Source organism: Rhinoderma darwinii, chromosome 5 (assembly GCF_050947455.1).
Source record: "Rhinoderma darwinii isolate aRhiDar2 chromosome 5, aRhiDar2.hap1, whole genome shotgun sequence".
In the NCBI taxonomy this organism is placed as follows: Eukaryota; Metazoa; Chordata; class Amphibia; order Anura; family Rhinodermatidae; genus Rhinoderma; species Rhinoderma darwinii.
In genome coordinates this window covers 265716412-265733237 of record NC_134691.1, presented here as the reverse complement: position 1 = coordinate 265733237, position 16826 = coordinate 265716412, and the positions used below count along the sequence as shown (strand labels likewise).

The window sequence follows — 16826 nt, the reverse complement described above, 5'->3', positions numbered from 1 at the left end:
CAGTGATGTCAGGAGCAGAGCTGGAATCCCAGGCAGGGTGCTAGAAGAGGCTCTGCTCCGGGACTCCAGCTCTGGGCAAGCCCCTGACATCACTCTCCATATATGGACACTGATGTCAGTTGCTTCCCCAGAGTTCCGGAGTAGAGGCTATACTCGTGCTCCACTCTGTCACCGGCTCTGGAGTTGCCCCTGACATCAAATTCCGTTCCAGGAGGATCCCCTCACGTCACTGTGTATGAACAGTGACATCGGGGGCTCCTCCAGCAGAGGAATCCTTGGCCAAAGCGTCGGCAACGCTCTGGCTGGGGATTCCACTCCTAGAGGGAGCCCCAATGGTGCTATCTACTGGGGATGTCTGTGGCACTATATACAAGGGGTGTGTGTGGAATATCTACAGAGTGCACTGTGGCATTATCTACAGAGGGCACTGTAGCAGCATCTACAGAGGGCACTGTGGCAGCATCTACAGAGGGCACTGTGACAGCATCTACAGAGGGCACTGTGGCAGCATCTACAGAGGGCACTGTGGCAGCATCTACAGAGCGCACTGTGACAGCATCTACAGAAGCCACCGTGGCAGCATCTACAGAGGGCACTGTGGCAGCATCTACAGAGGGCACTGTGGCAGCATCTACAGAGGGCACTGTGGCAGCATCTACAGAGGGCACTGTGGCAGTATCTACAGAGTGCACTGTGGCAGCATCTACAGAGGGCACGGTGACCGCATCTACAGAGGGAACGGTGGCCGCATCTACAGAGGGAACGGTGGCGGCATCTACAGAGGGCACGTGGCATTATCTACAGAGGGCACTGTGGCATTATCTACAGAGTGGACTGTGGCATTATCTACAGAGGGCACTGTGGCAGCATCTACAGAGGGCACTGTGGCAGCATCTACAGAGGGCACTGTGGCAGCATTTACAGATGGCACTGTGACAGCATCTACAGAGGGCACTGTGGCAGTATCTACAGAGGGCACTGTGGCAGCATCTACAGAGGGCACTGTGGCAGCATCTACAGAGGGCACTGTGGCAGCATCTACAGATGGCACTGTGACAGCATCTACAGAGGGCACTGTGGCAGCATCTACAGAGGGCACTGTGGCATTATCTACAGATTGGACTGTGGCATTTTCTACAGAGGGCACTGTTACAGCATCTACAGAGGGCACTGTGGCAGCATCTACAGAGGGCACTGTGGCAGCATCTACAGAGGGCACGGTGACAGCATCTACAGAGGGAAAGGTGGCAGCATCTACAGAGGGCACTGTGGCAGCATCTACAGAGGGCACTGTGGCAGCATCTACAGAGGGAACGGTGGCGGCATCTACAGAGGGCACGTGGCATTATCTACAGAGGGCACTGTGGCATTATCTACAGAGGGCACTGTGACAGCATCTACAGAGGGCACTGTGGCAGCATCTACAGAGGGCACTGTGGCAGCATCTACAGAGGGCACTGTGGCAGCATCTACAGAAGGCACAGTGGCAGCATCTACAGAGGGCACGGTGACAGCATCTACAGAGGGCAAGGTGGCAGCATCTACAGAGGGCACTGTGGCAGCATCTACAGAGGGAACGGTGGCGGCATCTACAGAGGGCACGTGGCATTATCTACAGAGGGCACTGTGGCATTATCTACAGAGTGGACTGTGGCATTATCTACAGAGGGCACTGTGACAGCATCTACAGAGGGCACTGACTGTGGCAGCATCTACAGAGGGCACTGTGGCAGCATCTACAGAGGGCACGGTGACAGCATCTACAGAGGGCACTGTGGCAGCATCTACAGAGGGCACGGTGACAGCATCTACAGAGGGAAAGGTGGCAGCAACTACAGAGAGCACTGTGGCAGCATCTACAGAGGGCACTGTGGCAGCATCTACAGATGGCACTGTGGCAGCATCTACAGAGGGCACTGTGGCAGCATCTACAGAGTGCACTGTGACAGCATCTACAGAAGGCACCGTGGCAGCATCTACAGAGGGCACTGTGGCAGCATCTACAGAGGGCACTGTGGCAGCATCTACAGAGGGCACTGTGGCAGTATCTACAGAGTGCACTGTGGCAGCATCTACAGAGGGCACGGTGACCGCATCTACAGAGGGAACGGTGGCCGCATCTACAGAGGGAACGGTGGCGGCATCTACAGAGGGCACGTGGCATTATCTACAGAGGGCACTGTGGCATTATCTACAGAGTGGACTGTGGCATTATCTACAGAGGGCACTGTGGCAGCATCTACAGAGGGCACTGTGGCAGCATCTACAGAGGGCACTGTGGCAGCATTTACAGATGGCACTGTGACAGCATCTACAGAGGGCACTGTGGCAGTATCTACAGAGGGCACTGTGGCAGCATCTACAGAGGGCACTGTGGCAGCATCTACAGAGGGCACTGTGGCAGCATCTACAGATGGCACTGTGACAGCATCTACAGAGGGCACTGTGGCAGCATCTACAGAGGGCACTGTGGCATTATCTACAGATTGGACTGTGGCATTTTCTACAGAGGGCACTGTTACAGCATCTACAGAGGGCACTGTGGCAGCATCTACAGAGGGCACTGTGGCAGCATCTACAGAGGGCACGGTGACAGCATCTACAGAGGGAAAGGTGGCAGCATCTACAGAGGGCACTGTGGCAGCATCTACAGAGGGCACTGTGGCAGCATCTACAGAGGGAACGGTGGCGGCATCTACAGAGGGCACGTGGCATTATCTACAGAGGGCACTGTGGCATTATCTACAGAGTGGACTGTGGCATTATCTACAGAGGGCACTGTGACAGCATCTACAGAGGGCACTGACTGTGGCAGCATCTACAGAGGGCACTGTGGCAGCATCTACAGAGGGCACGGTGACAGCATCTACAGAGGGCACTGTGGCAGCATCTACAGAGGGCACGGTGACAGCATCTACAGAGGGAAAGGTGGCAGCAACTACAGAGAGCACTGTGGCAGCATCTACAGAGGGCACTGTGGCAGCATCTACAGATGGCACTGTGGCAGCATCTACAGAGGGCACTGTGGCAGCATCTACAGAGTGCACTGTGGCAGCATCTACAGAGGGCACTGTGGCAGCATCTACACAGGGCACGGTGACAGCATCTACAGAGGGCACTGTGGCCCGATCTAAAAAGGGGCTACCTAATTTTGACATTTGTGTGTCTGCCAAACGCTGCCAACTGAGCTGCCGGACTGCATTTAGCGACACTTAAACTGTAAAAGTGGATTGTTGAAATAAGCACGTGGAGAAATCTTGCAAATTTCCGGTAAGTTTAAACCTAGCGCTATTATTATAGTAACGTAGTATTGTTATAGTAATATAGTGTTATAGTAGTTCAAATAACTAATTAATTAACAATAATTTTGTAATGTATCAAATTTGAAAGTAATGCGGCCCGTCAACTTCACATTTTTTCTATATGTGGCCCACTTACCTGGCCGTGTTTGAGACCCCTGCCCTAGATGAATACATTGAGGGTAGTAGTTTTTAAATGTTTGATTTTTTAGTTCTGCCTGTTATTATGATTATGTCCTGCCATATAAAGTAGTTATTTTCATTCTTCGTACTGTTTGGTGATACGCGCATAGCTCTTTTTATTTAGAGGATATATGAGCTGTTCCTGATCAGTACATCATGGGCTTTTTTATGGTTTTGTGCAACTTGTTCTACCCGATAATAATGCTGGTAAAGCTGACAATAATTTGTGGATTAGTGATCCTTTACTGTATCTATACATACAGTGTTGGACACTGCTCCTTTATATATTCTGCAGGTGATCGGTTGTTTTGCGCACATTTCAGTTTCTACCTTGCCGGGCAGTGATCTAAAATGATGTGCCAGTGTCACTTAGCACGTCAGTCCCTCATATAGGGATTGATTGTGTCAATGAGACGTTGTACAACACCTTAAAAAAAAAAAAAAATATATATATATATATATATATATATACTACCAATCAAAAGTTTAGGGTCACTTAGAAATGTCCTTATTTTTGCAAGAAAAGCACAGTTTTTTTCAATGAAGATAACATTAAATTAATAAGAAATACACTCTATACATTGTTAATGTGCTAAATGACTATTCTAGCTGCAAACATCTGGTTTTTAATGCAATATCTACATAGGTGGATAGAGGCCCATTTCCAGCAACCATCACTCCAGTGTTCTGATGATACATTGTGTTTGCTAACTGTGTTAGAAAGCTAATGGATGATTAGAAAACACTTGAAAACCCTTGTGCAATTATGTTAGCACCGCAGTAAACAGTTTTGCTGTTTAGAGGAGCTATACAAATGACCTTCCTTTGAGCTAGTTGAGAATCTGGAGCATTACATTTGTGGGTTTGATTAAACTCTCAAAATGGCTAGAAAAAGAGAGCTTTCATGTGAAACTCAACAGTCTATTCTTGTTCTTAGAAATGAAAGCAATTCCATGAGAGAAATTGCCAAGAAACTGAAGATTTCCTACAACGGTGTGTACTACTCCCTTCAGAGGACAGCACAAACAGGCTCTTACCAGAGTAGAAAGAGAAGTGGGAGGCCCCGCTGCACAACTGAGCAACAAGACAAGTACATTAGAGTCTCTAGTTTGAGAAATAGACGCCTCACAGGTCCTCAACTGGCAGCTTCATTAAATAGTACCCGCAAAACGCCAGTGTCAACGTCTACAGTGAAGAGGCGACTCCGGGATGCTGGCCTTCAGGGCAGAGTGGCAAAGAAAAAGCCATATCTGAGACTGGCTAATAAATGGAAAAGATTAATATGGGCAAAAGCACACAGACATTGGACAGAGGAAGATTGGAAAAAAGTGTTATGGACAGACGAATCGAAGTTTGAGGTGTTTGGATCACACAGAAGAACATTTGTGAGACGCAGAACAACTGAAAAGATGCTGGAAGAGTGCCTGACGCCATCTGTCAAGCATGGTGGAGGTAATGTGATGGTCTGGGGTTGCTTTGGTGCTGGTAAAGTGGGAGATTTGTACAAGGTAAAAGGGATTTTGAATAAGGAAGGCTATCACTCCATTTTGCAACGCCATGCCATACCCTGTGGACAGCGCTTGATTGGAGCCAATTTCATCCTACAACAGGACAATGACCCAAAGGACACCTCCAAATTATGCAAGAACTATTTAGGAAAAAAGCAGGCAGCTGGTATTCTATCTGTAATGGAGTGGCCAGCGCAGTCACCAGATCTCAACCCCATAGAGCTGTTGTGGGAACAGCTTGACCGCATGGTACGCAAGAAGTGCCCATCAAGCCAATCCAACTTGTGGGAGGGGCTTCTGGAAGCATGGGGTGAAATTTCTCCCGATTACCTGAGCAAATTAACAGCTAGAATGCCAAAGGTCTGCAATGCTGTAATTGCTGCAAATGGAGCATTCTTTGACGAAAGCAAAGTTTGAAGGAGAAAATTATTATTTGAAATAAAAATCATTATTTCTAACCTTGTCAATGTCTTGACTATATTTTCTAGTTATTTTGCAACTCATTTGATAAATATAAGTGTGAGTTTTCATGGAAAACACAAAATTGTCTGGGTGACCCCAAACTTTTGAACGGTAGTATATATATATACTGTGTGTATATATATATATATATATATATATATATATATATATATATATATATATACATACATACAGTGAAGGAAATAAGTATTTCATCCCTTGCTGATTTTGTAAGTTTGCCCACTGTCAAAGACATGAACATTTCTCTGTGCACAATGCAAATAAATATATATAATTTTGACTATGTGATTTTCTGTTTTTTTTTTTTATATATATATATAATCTATCTCTCACTGGTAAAATTAACCTAGCCTAAAAATTCTAGACTGTTCATGACTTTGACAGTGGGCAAACTTACAAAATCAGCAAGGGATCAAATACTTATTTCCTTCACTGTATATAGCCCAATGGTTGTCCTTTTATTCTGTGAACATGCTCAGTATTTTTTTCCTCCACTTTTAAAATATATTGACTCTCACATAAAAGCATTTTCCTATATTTTTTCAAATGTTCCCACTCTAACTTACTATATATCAAAGTGTGATGCTGTTCTTAATACTACGGACTTACATATTTGTTCGTCATATGCTTGTTTAGCACGACATAGTTATATGTATAGGCAAATGCAATGTTTAGGGACAAAAAAGACAAATAACCTAAATAACATCGAAAACTGAGATCAACATGCTAAAAAATACAGCTAGATGAATACCATAGGGGGTGTAGTTTTCAAAATCGGGTCACTTTTGGGAGTGTTACATAGTTTTGCCAGCTCAACACCTTTGCAGGTATGGAGTGGGGCCTATAACTTACTCAAGCTAAAATAGTGTCCTAAAATGGCACATTGTGCTCCTTTGGTTTTGGGCTCCGCCATGTGGCCAGGCAACAGATTATGGCCTAAGTGCGGGCATTTCTGAAAACAGGAGAAAGAGGGCAATAAATGTTGGGGTGCGTTTCATCAATTTCATGTACTATGTTGGAAAAATAAGTTTTATAAATGTCGCATTTGTGAAAAAAAATGAAAATGTTGTTTTTCACGCCAGATTTCCACAAGATTCTGCAAAAAAAACTATGGGGTTAAAAAAGTTATAACACCCCTAGAAAGTTTCCAAAATGGGGTGACTTTTGGGGGGTTTCCACTGCTTTGGTCCCTCTAGTGCGTTGCAAACGCGACATGGCACCGTAAACCCTTCCAGCAAAATCTGCGCTCTAAAATCCAAATGGCGCTCCATCCCTTCTGAGCCCTGCCATGGGTCCAAACAGCAGTTTATTTCCACAAATGGGGTATTGCCGTAATCGTAAGAAATTGTTTCACAAATGTGAAGATTTTCATTTTCACAGACTAATTTAAATAAATTTAGCAAAAAAACTGTGGGGTCAAAATGCTAATTATACCCCTAGATAAATTTCCTGAGTGGTGTAGTTTCACAAATGGGGTAACTTTTGGGGGGTTTCCATTGTTTTGGCACCATAAGAACTCTTCAAGCCTGACAAGTTGCCTAAAATATATTTTAAAAAAAAACGAGGCCCCAAAATCTACTAGGTGCTCCTTTGCTTCTGAGGCCTGTGTTTCAAACCATTAGCATTCTAGGGCCAAATGTAGGATATTTCCAAAAACTGCAGAAACTGGGCAATAAAATATTGAGTTGCATTTCTCTGGTAAAACCTTCTGTGTTACAGAATTTTTTTTTATTACAAATGAGTTTTGGCAAGAAAAAATAAATTTTGACATTTTACATCTACTTTTCTTCAATTCCTGTGAAACGCCTGAAGGGTTAAAACACTTTTTGAATGCTGTTTTGAATACTTTGAGGGGTGCAGTTTTCAAAATGGGGTGTGTTATAGGGGTTTCTAATATATAAGGCCCTCAAAGCCACTTCAGAACTGAAATCATCCCTGAAAATATATCCTTTTGAAATTTTCTTGAAAATGTCAGAAATTGCTGCTAAAGTTCTAAACCTTGTAACGTTCTAGAAAAATAAAAGGGTGTTCAAAAAACGATGCCAACATAAAGTAGACATATGGAATATGTAAAATAGTAACTATTTTGTGTGGTATTACTATCTATTTTACAAGATACATTTAAAATTAGAAAAATCATAATTTTTGCAAATTTCTATATTTTGGTGTTTTTCACAAATAAGCAATGAATTTATTGACCAAATTTGTCCACTAACATAAAGTACAATATGTCTCGAGAAAACAATCTCAGAATCGCTTGGATAGGTAAAAGCATTCCAGAGATATTACTACATAAAGTGGCACATGTCAGAGAAAAATGGGGCTGGTCCTGAAGGCCAAAACAAGCTTGGTCCTGAAGGGGTTAATGGTTAAATCCGTAGACTATGTAGCTGTGATTTTACAGGCACAGTTCTCTTTCTCTTTGGTTGTCAGAGCCATCCGTGTAAATAAACAGTATGCCCAACTTCTGACATTTTCCCTGGTAATTTTTCCAGATTGTTATGCCCTATAATTGGTCTTGCTTTGCGTTTTTAAATCCTTCTCTTAGAAAAGAACTATTGATAACCGGTCATTAAACATTAAAAAAGCACCAATGCATCCCAAATGTGTTAGTGTGTTTTTATTCTATTTTGTGATGCACATAAAATTAATCTTTCATCCTTTCTAGATTGCAATGATCAAGGTTGTGGCACCTAGAATGGCATGCCAAGTAGCCGATCGGGCAATCCAAGTATTCGGAGGAGCTGGGGTATCTCAGGATTTTCCCCTGGCTTTCATGTGAGTGGTTGTCTTTGGTTTTGATGTATAATTCTGGCAATTTATATACGCACGTGTTCCAAAAATATGGTCCTTTAACCCCTTAAGGACACGGCCAATTTTAGCCTTGAGGACAGAGCAATTTTTTTTAAATTCCCTCTTTGCATCCCGACGCTCATAACGCTTTTATTTTTTGTACGACGTAGTTGTATGAGACTTTGTTTTTTGTGGGACGAGTTGTACTTTATGTACGTACCATTTTTTGGTACAAATACATTATCGTTTAATTTCTATACATTTTTAATTAGATTAAAATGCAGAAAAAAAGCAGTTGCGCAGCAGTTTTAATATTTTTTTTTTACACTATACACCGATCATCATAAATAATGTTATACATTTGTTGTACAGGTTGTTACGGTCGTGGCGATACCAAATATGTCTGTATTATTTAATGTTTTGGGACTTATATTTTAAAAAGTTTATTTATTATAAAAAATGTGTGTTTCTGTGTATTTTATTTACTTTTTATTTATTTATTTACCATTATTTTTTTTTACATTCATTTAACTTTTTTTTTTTAATCCCATAAAGGGATTTATCATTTTTATTTTGATTTTGTAACTGTAATGTACTGGCATAGATCTATATGCCAGTACATTAGCCTGTTACTGATCGTACACAGGCAGTTGTTAGGGCATACCTCAGTATGCCCTAACAACAGGAAATATGTTCAGACAGCCCTGGGGTCCTTCACTGGACCCTGGGCTGTCTGGCCATACGAGTTGTGGGCTTTGATCGCGTCACAGTTATTTTCTGTGACGCGATCAATGTGCAGTCCCGTCTCTTTGAACGCCGCGATCAGCTGTCATCGCGGCGTTCAAAGGGTTAACAGCGGAGAGAAGATGTTTCTCTTCTCTCCGCTGTCAGAGCGGGGCCGTGGCTGTGTATTACAGCCGTTGCCCCGCTCTTGATCGCGCGCACAGACGCGCGCAGGGACGGCTGTCACACAGGACGAGTATGCTCGTCCTAATGCGCGAAGTGCTCGCCGCTCAGGACGAGCATACTCGTCCTGTGTCAGCAACCAGTTAAATTACATGTTTTTCAAAGTAGAACTTTTTAACGAAGACCTACCAATAGAATAATGTGAAAGAAAATCTCTTAGTGTACAAGCTGATAATACCTACAGAACCAAAGCCAGAGCTGCATTTGTCATGTCCATGGCCGCGGCCCGTCAGGCTCACTCACCTCCTGACGGCCGCAGCCATGGGTCTGCGAGAGCTGGCCCCATTCTCCTTCTCAGGAAACGCCAGCGCTCACTACCGCTTACCTAGGCCGGGTCCCGTAGGGTGTGAGCGCACGCTCGTGCCCGCTCTTAAAGGGCCAGCGTGCGCACCTGAAGTTAATGTCAAAATTAGCCCATGAGTACCCTGTACTATAAGAAGGGCTCAGCCCCTTCCTCCCATGCCTGAGCATTGTTGTCATACCCAAAGTTTATCTAAGCAACTGGTCTCCCAGTTCAAAGTGTTCCCACGTTACTGTACCCTGTATCCCGTGCTATCCTGGTTAAGTGCCGTGCTGAGCTGAAGTCGTGCTGTGCTACATACCACGCCTGTCCTGCTATACCATGCCTGACATCTGTCTGCTGCCTAGTCCCAGCTGAGCATGTCTCGCTACTGTCCGAGCTGCCACAGGTACACTATACAAACTATAGACTGTGACCTGCATCCTGTTGGCCAGCTGCAATACCGTCAAGGCGGTACGGCCCAGTGGGTCCACGTACCCAACGTGCCAGCATTATTGCCAGGTTCTATATCCTAATTCAAAAGAAATAAACTGAACTAATTTTAATGTAAAAGGTTTATATGTATTTATTAATATTACTTGAGGTAAGGTGCGAAACACTCTTCAGAGCCTGGGTTAGCCATTTCTCTTGTACACATGGACACGATGATAATTTTGTATATGGCCGCCTTCTAACTCTTTACGTATGTAGATACTTTCATAGAGGGAGGCTTCATTTATGTTTTAAGAAATGCTAATATATATTTTTTTCTATGAATTCAATGTTAGAAAGTAATATAAAAAACAAAAAAAAAAAATATATATATATATATACAGGGTGGGCCATTTATATGGATACACCTAAATAAAATGGGAATGGTTGGTGATATTAACTTCCTGTTTGTGGCACATTAGTATATGGGAGGGGGGAAACTTTTCAAGCTGAGTGTTGACCATGGCGGCCATTTTTAAGTCGGCCATTTTGTATCCAACTTTAGTTTTTTCAATGGGAAGAGGGTCATGTGACACATCAAACTTATCGAGAATTTCACAAGAAAAACAATGGTGTGCTTGCTTTTAACGTTACTTTATTCTTTCATGAGTTATTTACAAGTTTCTGACCACTTATAAAATGTGTTCAAAGTGCTGCCCATTGTGTTGGATTGTCAATGCAACCCTCTTCTCCCACTCTCCACACACTGATAGCAACACCGCAGAAGAAATGCCTCCCGATCTGACCCCCTTAGACTTTTATCTTTGGGGTCATCTGAAGGCAATTGTCTATGCTGTGAAGATACGAGATGTGCAGCAACTGAAACTACAGATACTGGAAGCCTGTGCTAGCATTTCTTCTGCGGTGTTGCTATCAGTGTGTGAAGAGTGGGAGAAGAGGGTTGCATAGACAATACAAGACAATGGGCAGCACTTTGAACACATTTTATAAGTGGTCAGAAACTTGTAAATAACTCATGAAAGAATAAAGTAACGTTAAAACCAAGCACACCATTGTTTTTCTTGTGAAATTCTCGATAAGTTTGATGTGTCACATGACCCTCTTCCCATTAAAAAAACTAAAGTTGGATGCAAAATGGCCGACTTCAAAATGGCCGCCATGGTCAACACCCAGCTTGAAAAGTTTCCCCCCTCCCATATGCTAATGTGCCACAAACAGGAAGTTAATATCACCAACCATTCCCATTTTATTTAGGTGTATCCATATAAATGGCCCACCCTGTATATATGTATATGCACTAGTCCTTCTCAATGAATTAAAATATCATCAAAAATTTAGTTATCTCAGTAATTCAATTCAAAAAGTGAAACTCATATATTATATAGATTCATTACACACAGAGTGATCTATTTCCGGCATTTTTTTCTTTTAATGTTGATGATTATGGGTAATAGTTAATGAAAACCCAAAACTTAGTGTCTCAGAAAATTTGAATATTATATAAGCCCAATTTCAATAATGATTTTTAATACTGAAATGTAGGCCTACTGAAAAGTATCTACAGTATATGCACTCAATACTTGGTCAGGGCTCCATTTGCATGAATTACTGTATCAATGCAGCGTGGCATGGAGGTGATCAGCCTGTGGCACTGCTGAGGGGTTATGGAAGCCCAGGTTGCATTGATAGCAGCCTTCAGCTCGTTTGGATTGTTGGGTCTGGTGTCTCTCATCTTCCTCTTGACAATACCCTATAGGTTCTCTATGGGGTTTAGGTCAGGCGAGTTTGCTGGCCAATCAAGCACAGTGATACTGTGGTTATTAAACCAGGTATTGGTACTTTTGTCAGTGTGGGTAGGTGCCAAGTCCTGCTGGAAAATGAAATCAGTATCTCCATAAAGCTTGTCAGCAGAGGAAGCATGAAGCTCTCTAAAATTTCTTGGTAGACGGCTGCGTTGACTCTGGACTTGATATAATACAGTGGACCAACACTGTTTCTCAGTGGTCCAAAATCCTCTTTTCAGATGAAAGTAAATTTTGCATTTCATTTGGAAATCTCGGTCCCAGAGTCTGGTTGAAGAGTGGAGAGACACTTAATCCAAGTTGCTTGCGGTCCAGTGTGAAGTTTCCACAGTCAGTGATGGTTTGGGGAGCCATATCATCTGCTGATGTTGGTCCACTGTGGTATATCAAGTCCAGAGACAACGCAGCCGTCTACCAGGAAATTATAGAGCAGTTCATGCTTCCCTCTGCAGACAAGCTTTATGGAGATGCTGATTTCATGAAGGCCGCCATCAAAGCAACCTGGGCTTCCATAACACCTCAGCAGTGCCACAGGCTGATCGCCTCCATGCCACGCCGCATTGATGCAGTAATTCATGCAAAAGGAGCCCGACCAAGTATTGAGGGCATATACTGTACATACTTTTTTTTAAATTGGGCTTATATAATATTCTAATTTTCTGAGACACTAAATTTTGGGTTTTCATTAACTATTACCCATAATCAAAAACATTAAAAGAAAATAATGCTGGAAATAGATCACTCTGTGTGTAATGAATCTATATAATATATGAGTTTCACTTTTTGAATTGAATTACTGAAATAAATTAACTTTTTGATGATATTCTAATTCATTGAGAGGTAATAGTATTTATCTCATTAATTAGTTTGGTTTATTTCTTTCGGCTGAGGTCATTTTGGCTTATTATTATGCTACGTTGAAAGCCTTACCTCTACATGATTAGTGGTTTTGGTGACCATTTATTAGAGCAATTTGATGACATCCTGCCCCATTCTAATTTTAGAATGTTGTCAGTGAGAACTTGTGAGTATTCAAATCACCAAGTACAACAATATGTACCTCCTGCCTGGCTTGAATAACGGTAGTTATGTGCATATTATGAGAGGGCTTTGATATATTTGTTGATTTGAATCCATACAAGGTTTCCCTGACAACACCGTACCTGATAGAAATCGGGAAAGGAAATGTTGTCGTCAGAATTTTTCTGTACTGCAGCATCAGTCTTCAGTCCTGTTACTTCAAGAAGTCATATCACAGCCTAGAAGTGAGATTTCCAGTGAATATAAATGTATTGCTGCCATCAAATGGTTTAAATAGTTAAAGGCTATGTCCCCCTTTGAAACCATTTTTCTTTTTTATTGCTCAAATGCATTTTAAATTAAAAAAAAATATAGCCAGTTTGCAAATAGACAAAACTTAGGATATTTTTTTTTATCTAGTAAGACTATGATTCTGTGTTCCCTGGTTACAGACTACAGACCTGTGTAGTCCGGTCCTACAGTCATATTGCCATCTATCTGCCTACTACCAAATGTACCTTAGCAAGAAGGGGTTAAATAAAATGAGTGTGACTGCAGGATCAGACTACATAGGGATTGTTTGTAGTCTGTAACCATGGAGACACAAGGGTCTGCATAGGAGCTGTACACACAAAGAGGTAGATCGTGGTTGCAAACCTTCCCTTTAAATTTAATAAAAGTCTTGTGGCATTTACAAGATACTGGATTCCCCCTTTGTAATGTGCCCATAGGCTAACTGAATAGGACCAAATTTGACGTAAGTGACCCCCACTCATACAACATGTGCAGTTTTATTAATTAACAACAAGACAACGTCACCTAGAGACAGGCTGTTGTGTTATACAAGTGAATACACACAGTGAGGTCATTGTATTATTCTACCATTAGCCCTATGCACTTAGCCCATGTATGTATCCTGTGTGTTAACCAAGCACAGGTATGTCTTTTATCTCTGTTGCCCTCTAAATACCAGGGTTTACATGACATATGAGGGGGTCGCATGACTGATGCCATGCTTAGTCCTATTCAGTTAGCCCATGGATGTGTTACACAGAACTAATCCATGAGCTATATCATTCCACCAATACCGAAATGGGGGTAAACGACACAGGTTTAACAGAAGTATGTGAGCAGATTTGTTAATACATTTATATTAGAAAATTATATGATTTCCTATACTATAAGTAGAAAAAATAAAAACTGGGAAACCCCTTTAAGTGTTTTGACGTTATTTTTAATTCTGGTTTTAGATTAGTTTGAACCCTTTCCAGCAATTCCTTGTATTGTGTGTAGGTCATGAACAGTTGACTGTCTTTTGTTATTCTTGACTTTACTTTAGCAATAGTTTTTTGTGTGTGATATGTTTGAAGAAATTGTGTTACTTGGCATATGTCCAACAATGGGGAAAACATATGTTACATATTATGTATGTTCTTATATACTTTCAGGTATACAGCTGTTCGGACTCTCCGTATTGCTGATGGACCTGATGAAGTTCATCTCTCAGCAATAGCAAAAATGGAATTGATGGAACAAGCAAAATTGTTGTCAAAAATGTAAAAATAACTTTTTATTTTTCAAACAAAATTAGTTAACTAGGATCACTAGTAAGTTTTTGTTGATTTAAGACCTATAATACTGAAAAAAAAAAACGGTTACCAAGACAGACCAGGGCAGAAATGATTGGGTGCAATCGTAATGGCCAATTCCCTGCTTAGAGTGCTGATTTGAAGCGCATGGTATATGTAAATTGCTGTGCCTTACAGCCTGTTTGACCGAGAGGCACCACATGGTTATGGCCGTACCTAAAGTTCTGCAGCTGTGACCACATGGTATCTTTTTACCCAATAAGACCGAGAGACACATTCATTTACTTGTAGCGCATGCTTCAAAATGGATCCCTGAATGGGTGCAGTAACACGGCTATTTCCTAATAGATGCTTCTACGGTCAGGGGTCTGTCCTGGTATCAGATTCTCTTTAAACTTCATATACCTTTTGATGAAATTCATTTCTTGAGCTGAGATCAGGGACCAGAGCTGATGTGCTGCCTGATTGTATTTACGTATACATTTCCATACAGTGAGTCTTTGGGTGCAGTCCATATAGATTATTGTACGGACATGTGTGTGTAATGTATATGAATATCTGAATGTCTATTACACTTTACGTACAAAATTAACCAGGAACTAACATTTCCAATTAAATTAAATCCTACAGTAATTTTTTGATTTACAAGAAACATTCAATCTCTGTCATTAGATGTAATCTAGTTGATTGCAGGAAATTGAATGTGATATGATGGATTTAACTAGCATTGTTCACCTTTTTGTAGACAGATAGTACTAGATCTGATTAGTTTTAACTAAATTTGACAGATCACTCTTTAGCTGCTTACACTAAGGATGTGTCCCCATGTTATGGCGGCTGCATGTGGATGAAACAATGTCCAAATGTGGTAGCACATAGCCGAGCGATTTTGAAGAGAACACTGGTATTACTGGAAAATCTTACGGCCACTGCGTGTGTTTTCATCCATAATTAGGATAGTAATTATTATAATGTGGCAAAAGTTTTCGTATAATGAAATTTTCTTAATTGATATACATTTTAGTGTACTTTATATTTTATACACAGCTGATAATCATATAATAATTTATAAACTATTGTCAAAATAACATGGAAACAGATTTATTTCCATATGTAGATTTCTATTTCATTGAAATGTCTTTCTTTGTACTGTAATTGACATTTTAGTTCATTAATCTTTCTTGTTGCTCGATTCTATAATAAATAAGGTCTGTATGATTTGAAAAAAAAACATTAAGAATTGTGTTTCTTTTACTTCTGATGTGGTTTCATATGATTATTATTTTTTTTTATTTTTTTTATATAACATCAACAGCTTGTAGCCGCTTGTGGATTGTTTTCAGGAATCTGTTTTTACAGAGTAGTTTTAGTTATGAAAGAGGCAGCACAAGAAGTTTAAAAGGCTTCTACTGGAATAGCGTCTGGCATTGTACGCTTGCCTAGGCGACTGGACACCTGCTCTCCCGGCTACATCTCCCGAAGATGCAGCCTTGTTCATAACTGTATCTACACTTTAACTGCTCAGAAGTTAAAGGGGTTGTCCACCACCGGACAACTGATGACCTATCCACCAGATAGGTCATCAGTATATCAGATGCTCCGGCTGCCTACGGGTACCGGATGTCATTGCACAGTATGCAATGTATGGAGACGAAAACAGTTGGCTCCGTACATTACAGTGCTGCCGAACTGCAGCGCTGCTCCTATTCACTTGAACAGGAGCAGAGCTGCAGTACTTCAGCTCGGCCACTATTCCATGGCCAAAGCCATCTGCTTCCGGCATGGAGGCCTGATGCCCGGAGGCTGCCGGAGCAGCTGATGGGTCTGGGTGTTGGACTCGCTACAATGATATACTGATGTCCTATCCAAGGAATAGGTCAAATTGTTCGGTAGTGGACAACTCTTTTAACTATAAAAAATATGTGAAAAAAAAATAAGTGTAGATTATACACTTAAATGGAGTCTGTCGTCACATTTTAGGCTAAGAAACAGCTAACGCTGCTAGTTAGCGCTAGGGTAAAGGTAGATGTACATAGGAGTAGGTGGATCATACGGCTTGCATCAGGGTGAACAATGACTTCTGCCGCAGCTTTTGGTAAGGAACTTCACAATCTTTTTTGGTCTGAGGGTTGTCACAAATAAATTGCGCTGTTACTCAACCTCCACACTCCAGTATTTTTCATTCGCAGTGGTCACACCGTCTCGCTAGTCGATTAATGCGGGTTGCTGTTGTCACTGACAAAACATCATTTGATCCTGCGGGGATCCTCACTGAATATAATGCTTTTCTAATATCCTTGGACATGTTACCGCACCCTTTTGCTATTGCTAGTGGGGGTTAACAGCTTGATCTTTCTTGATGTGAAACACTAGGTCTACTCTTGTATTTATGTTCGAATATTGAGTCCTTAAAAGGGTTGTCTTGTTTAAGCAAATTAATGTGTTTTTTT

The 16826-nt window shown here is 41.6% G+C and overlaps 1 protein-coding gene across 1 annotated transcript in view; it reads left to right on the top strand.

The window, feature by feature from the left end:
• Positions 1-15559, top strand: part of LOC142651877 (acyl-CoA dehydrogenase family member 11-like) — a 260668-nt gene extending 245109 nt beyond the window's left edge. The window contains exons 18-19 of the mRNA XM_075827102.1: positions 8142-8251; positions 14236-15559. Coding sequence (XP_075683217.1) covers positions 8142-8251; positions 14236-14347 — 222 coding nt within the window. The 3' untranslated portion in view covers positions 14348-15559. The remainder of the gene's footprint in view (positions 1-8141; positions 8252-14235) is intronic.
• Positions 15560-16826: the final 1267 nt, after the last annotated feature.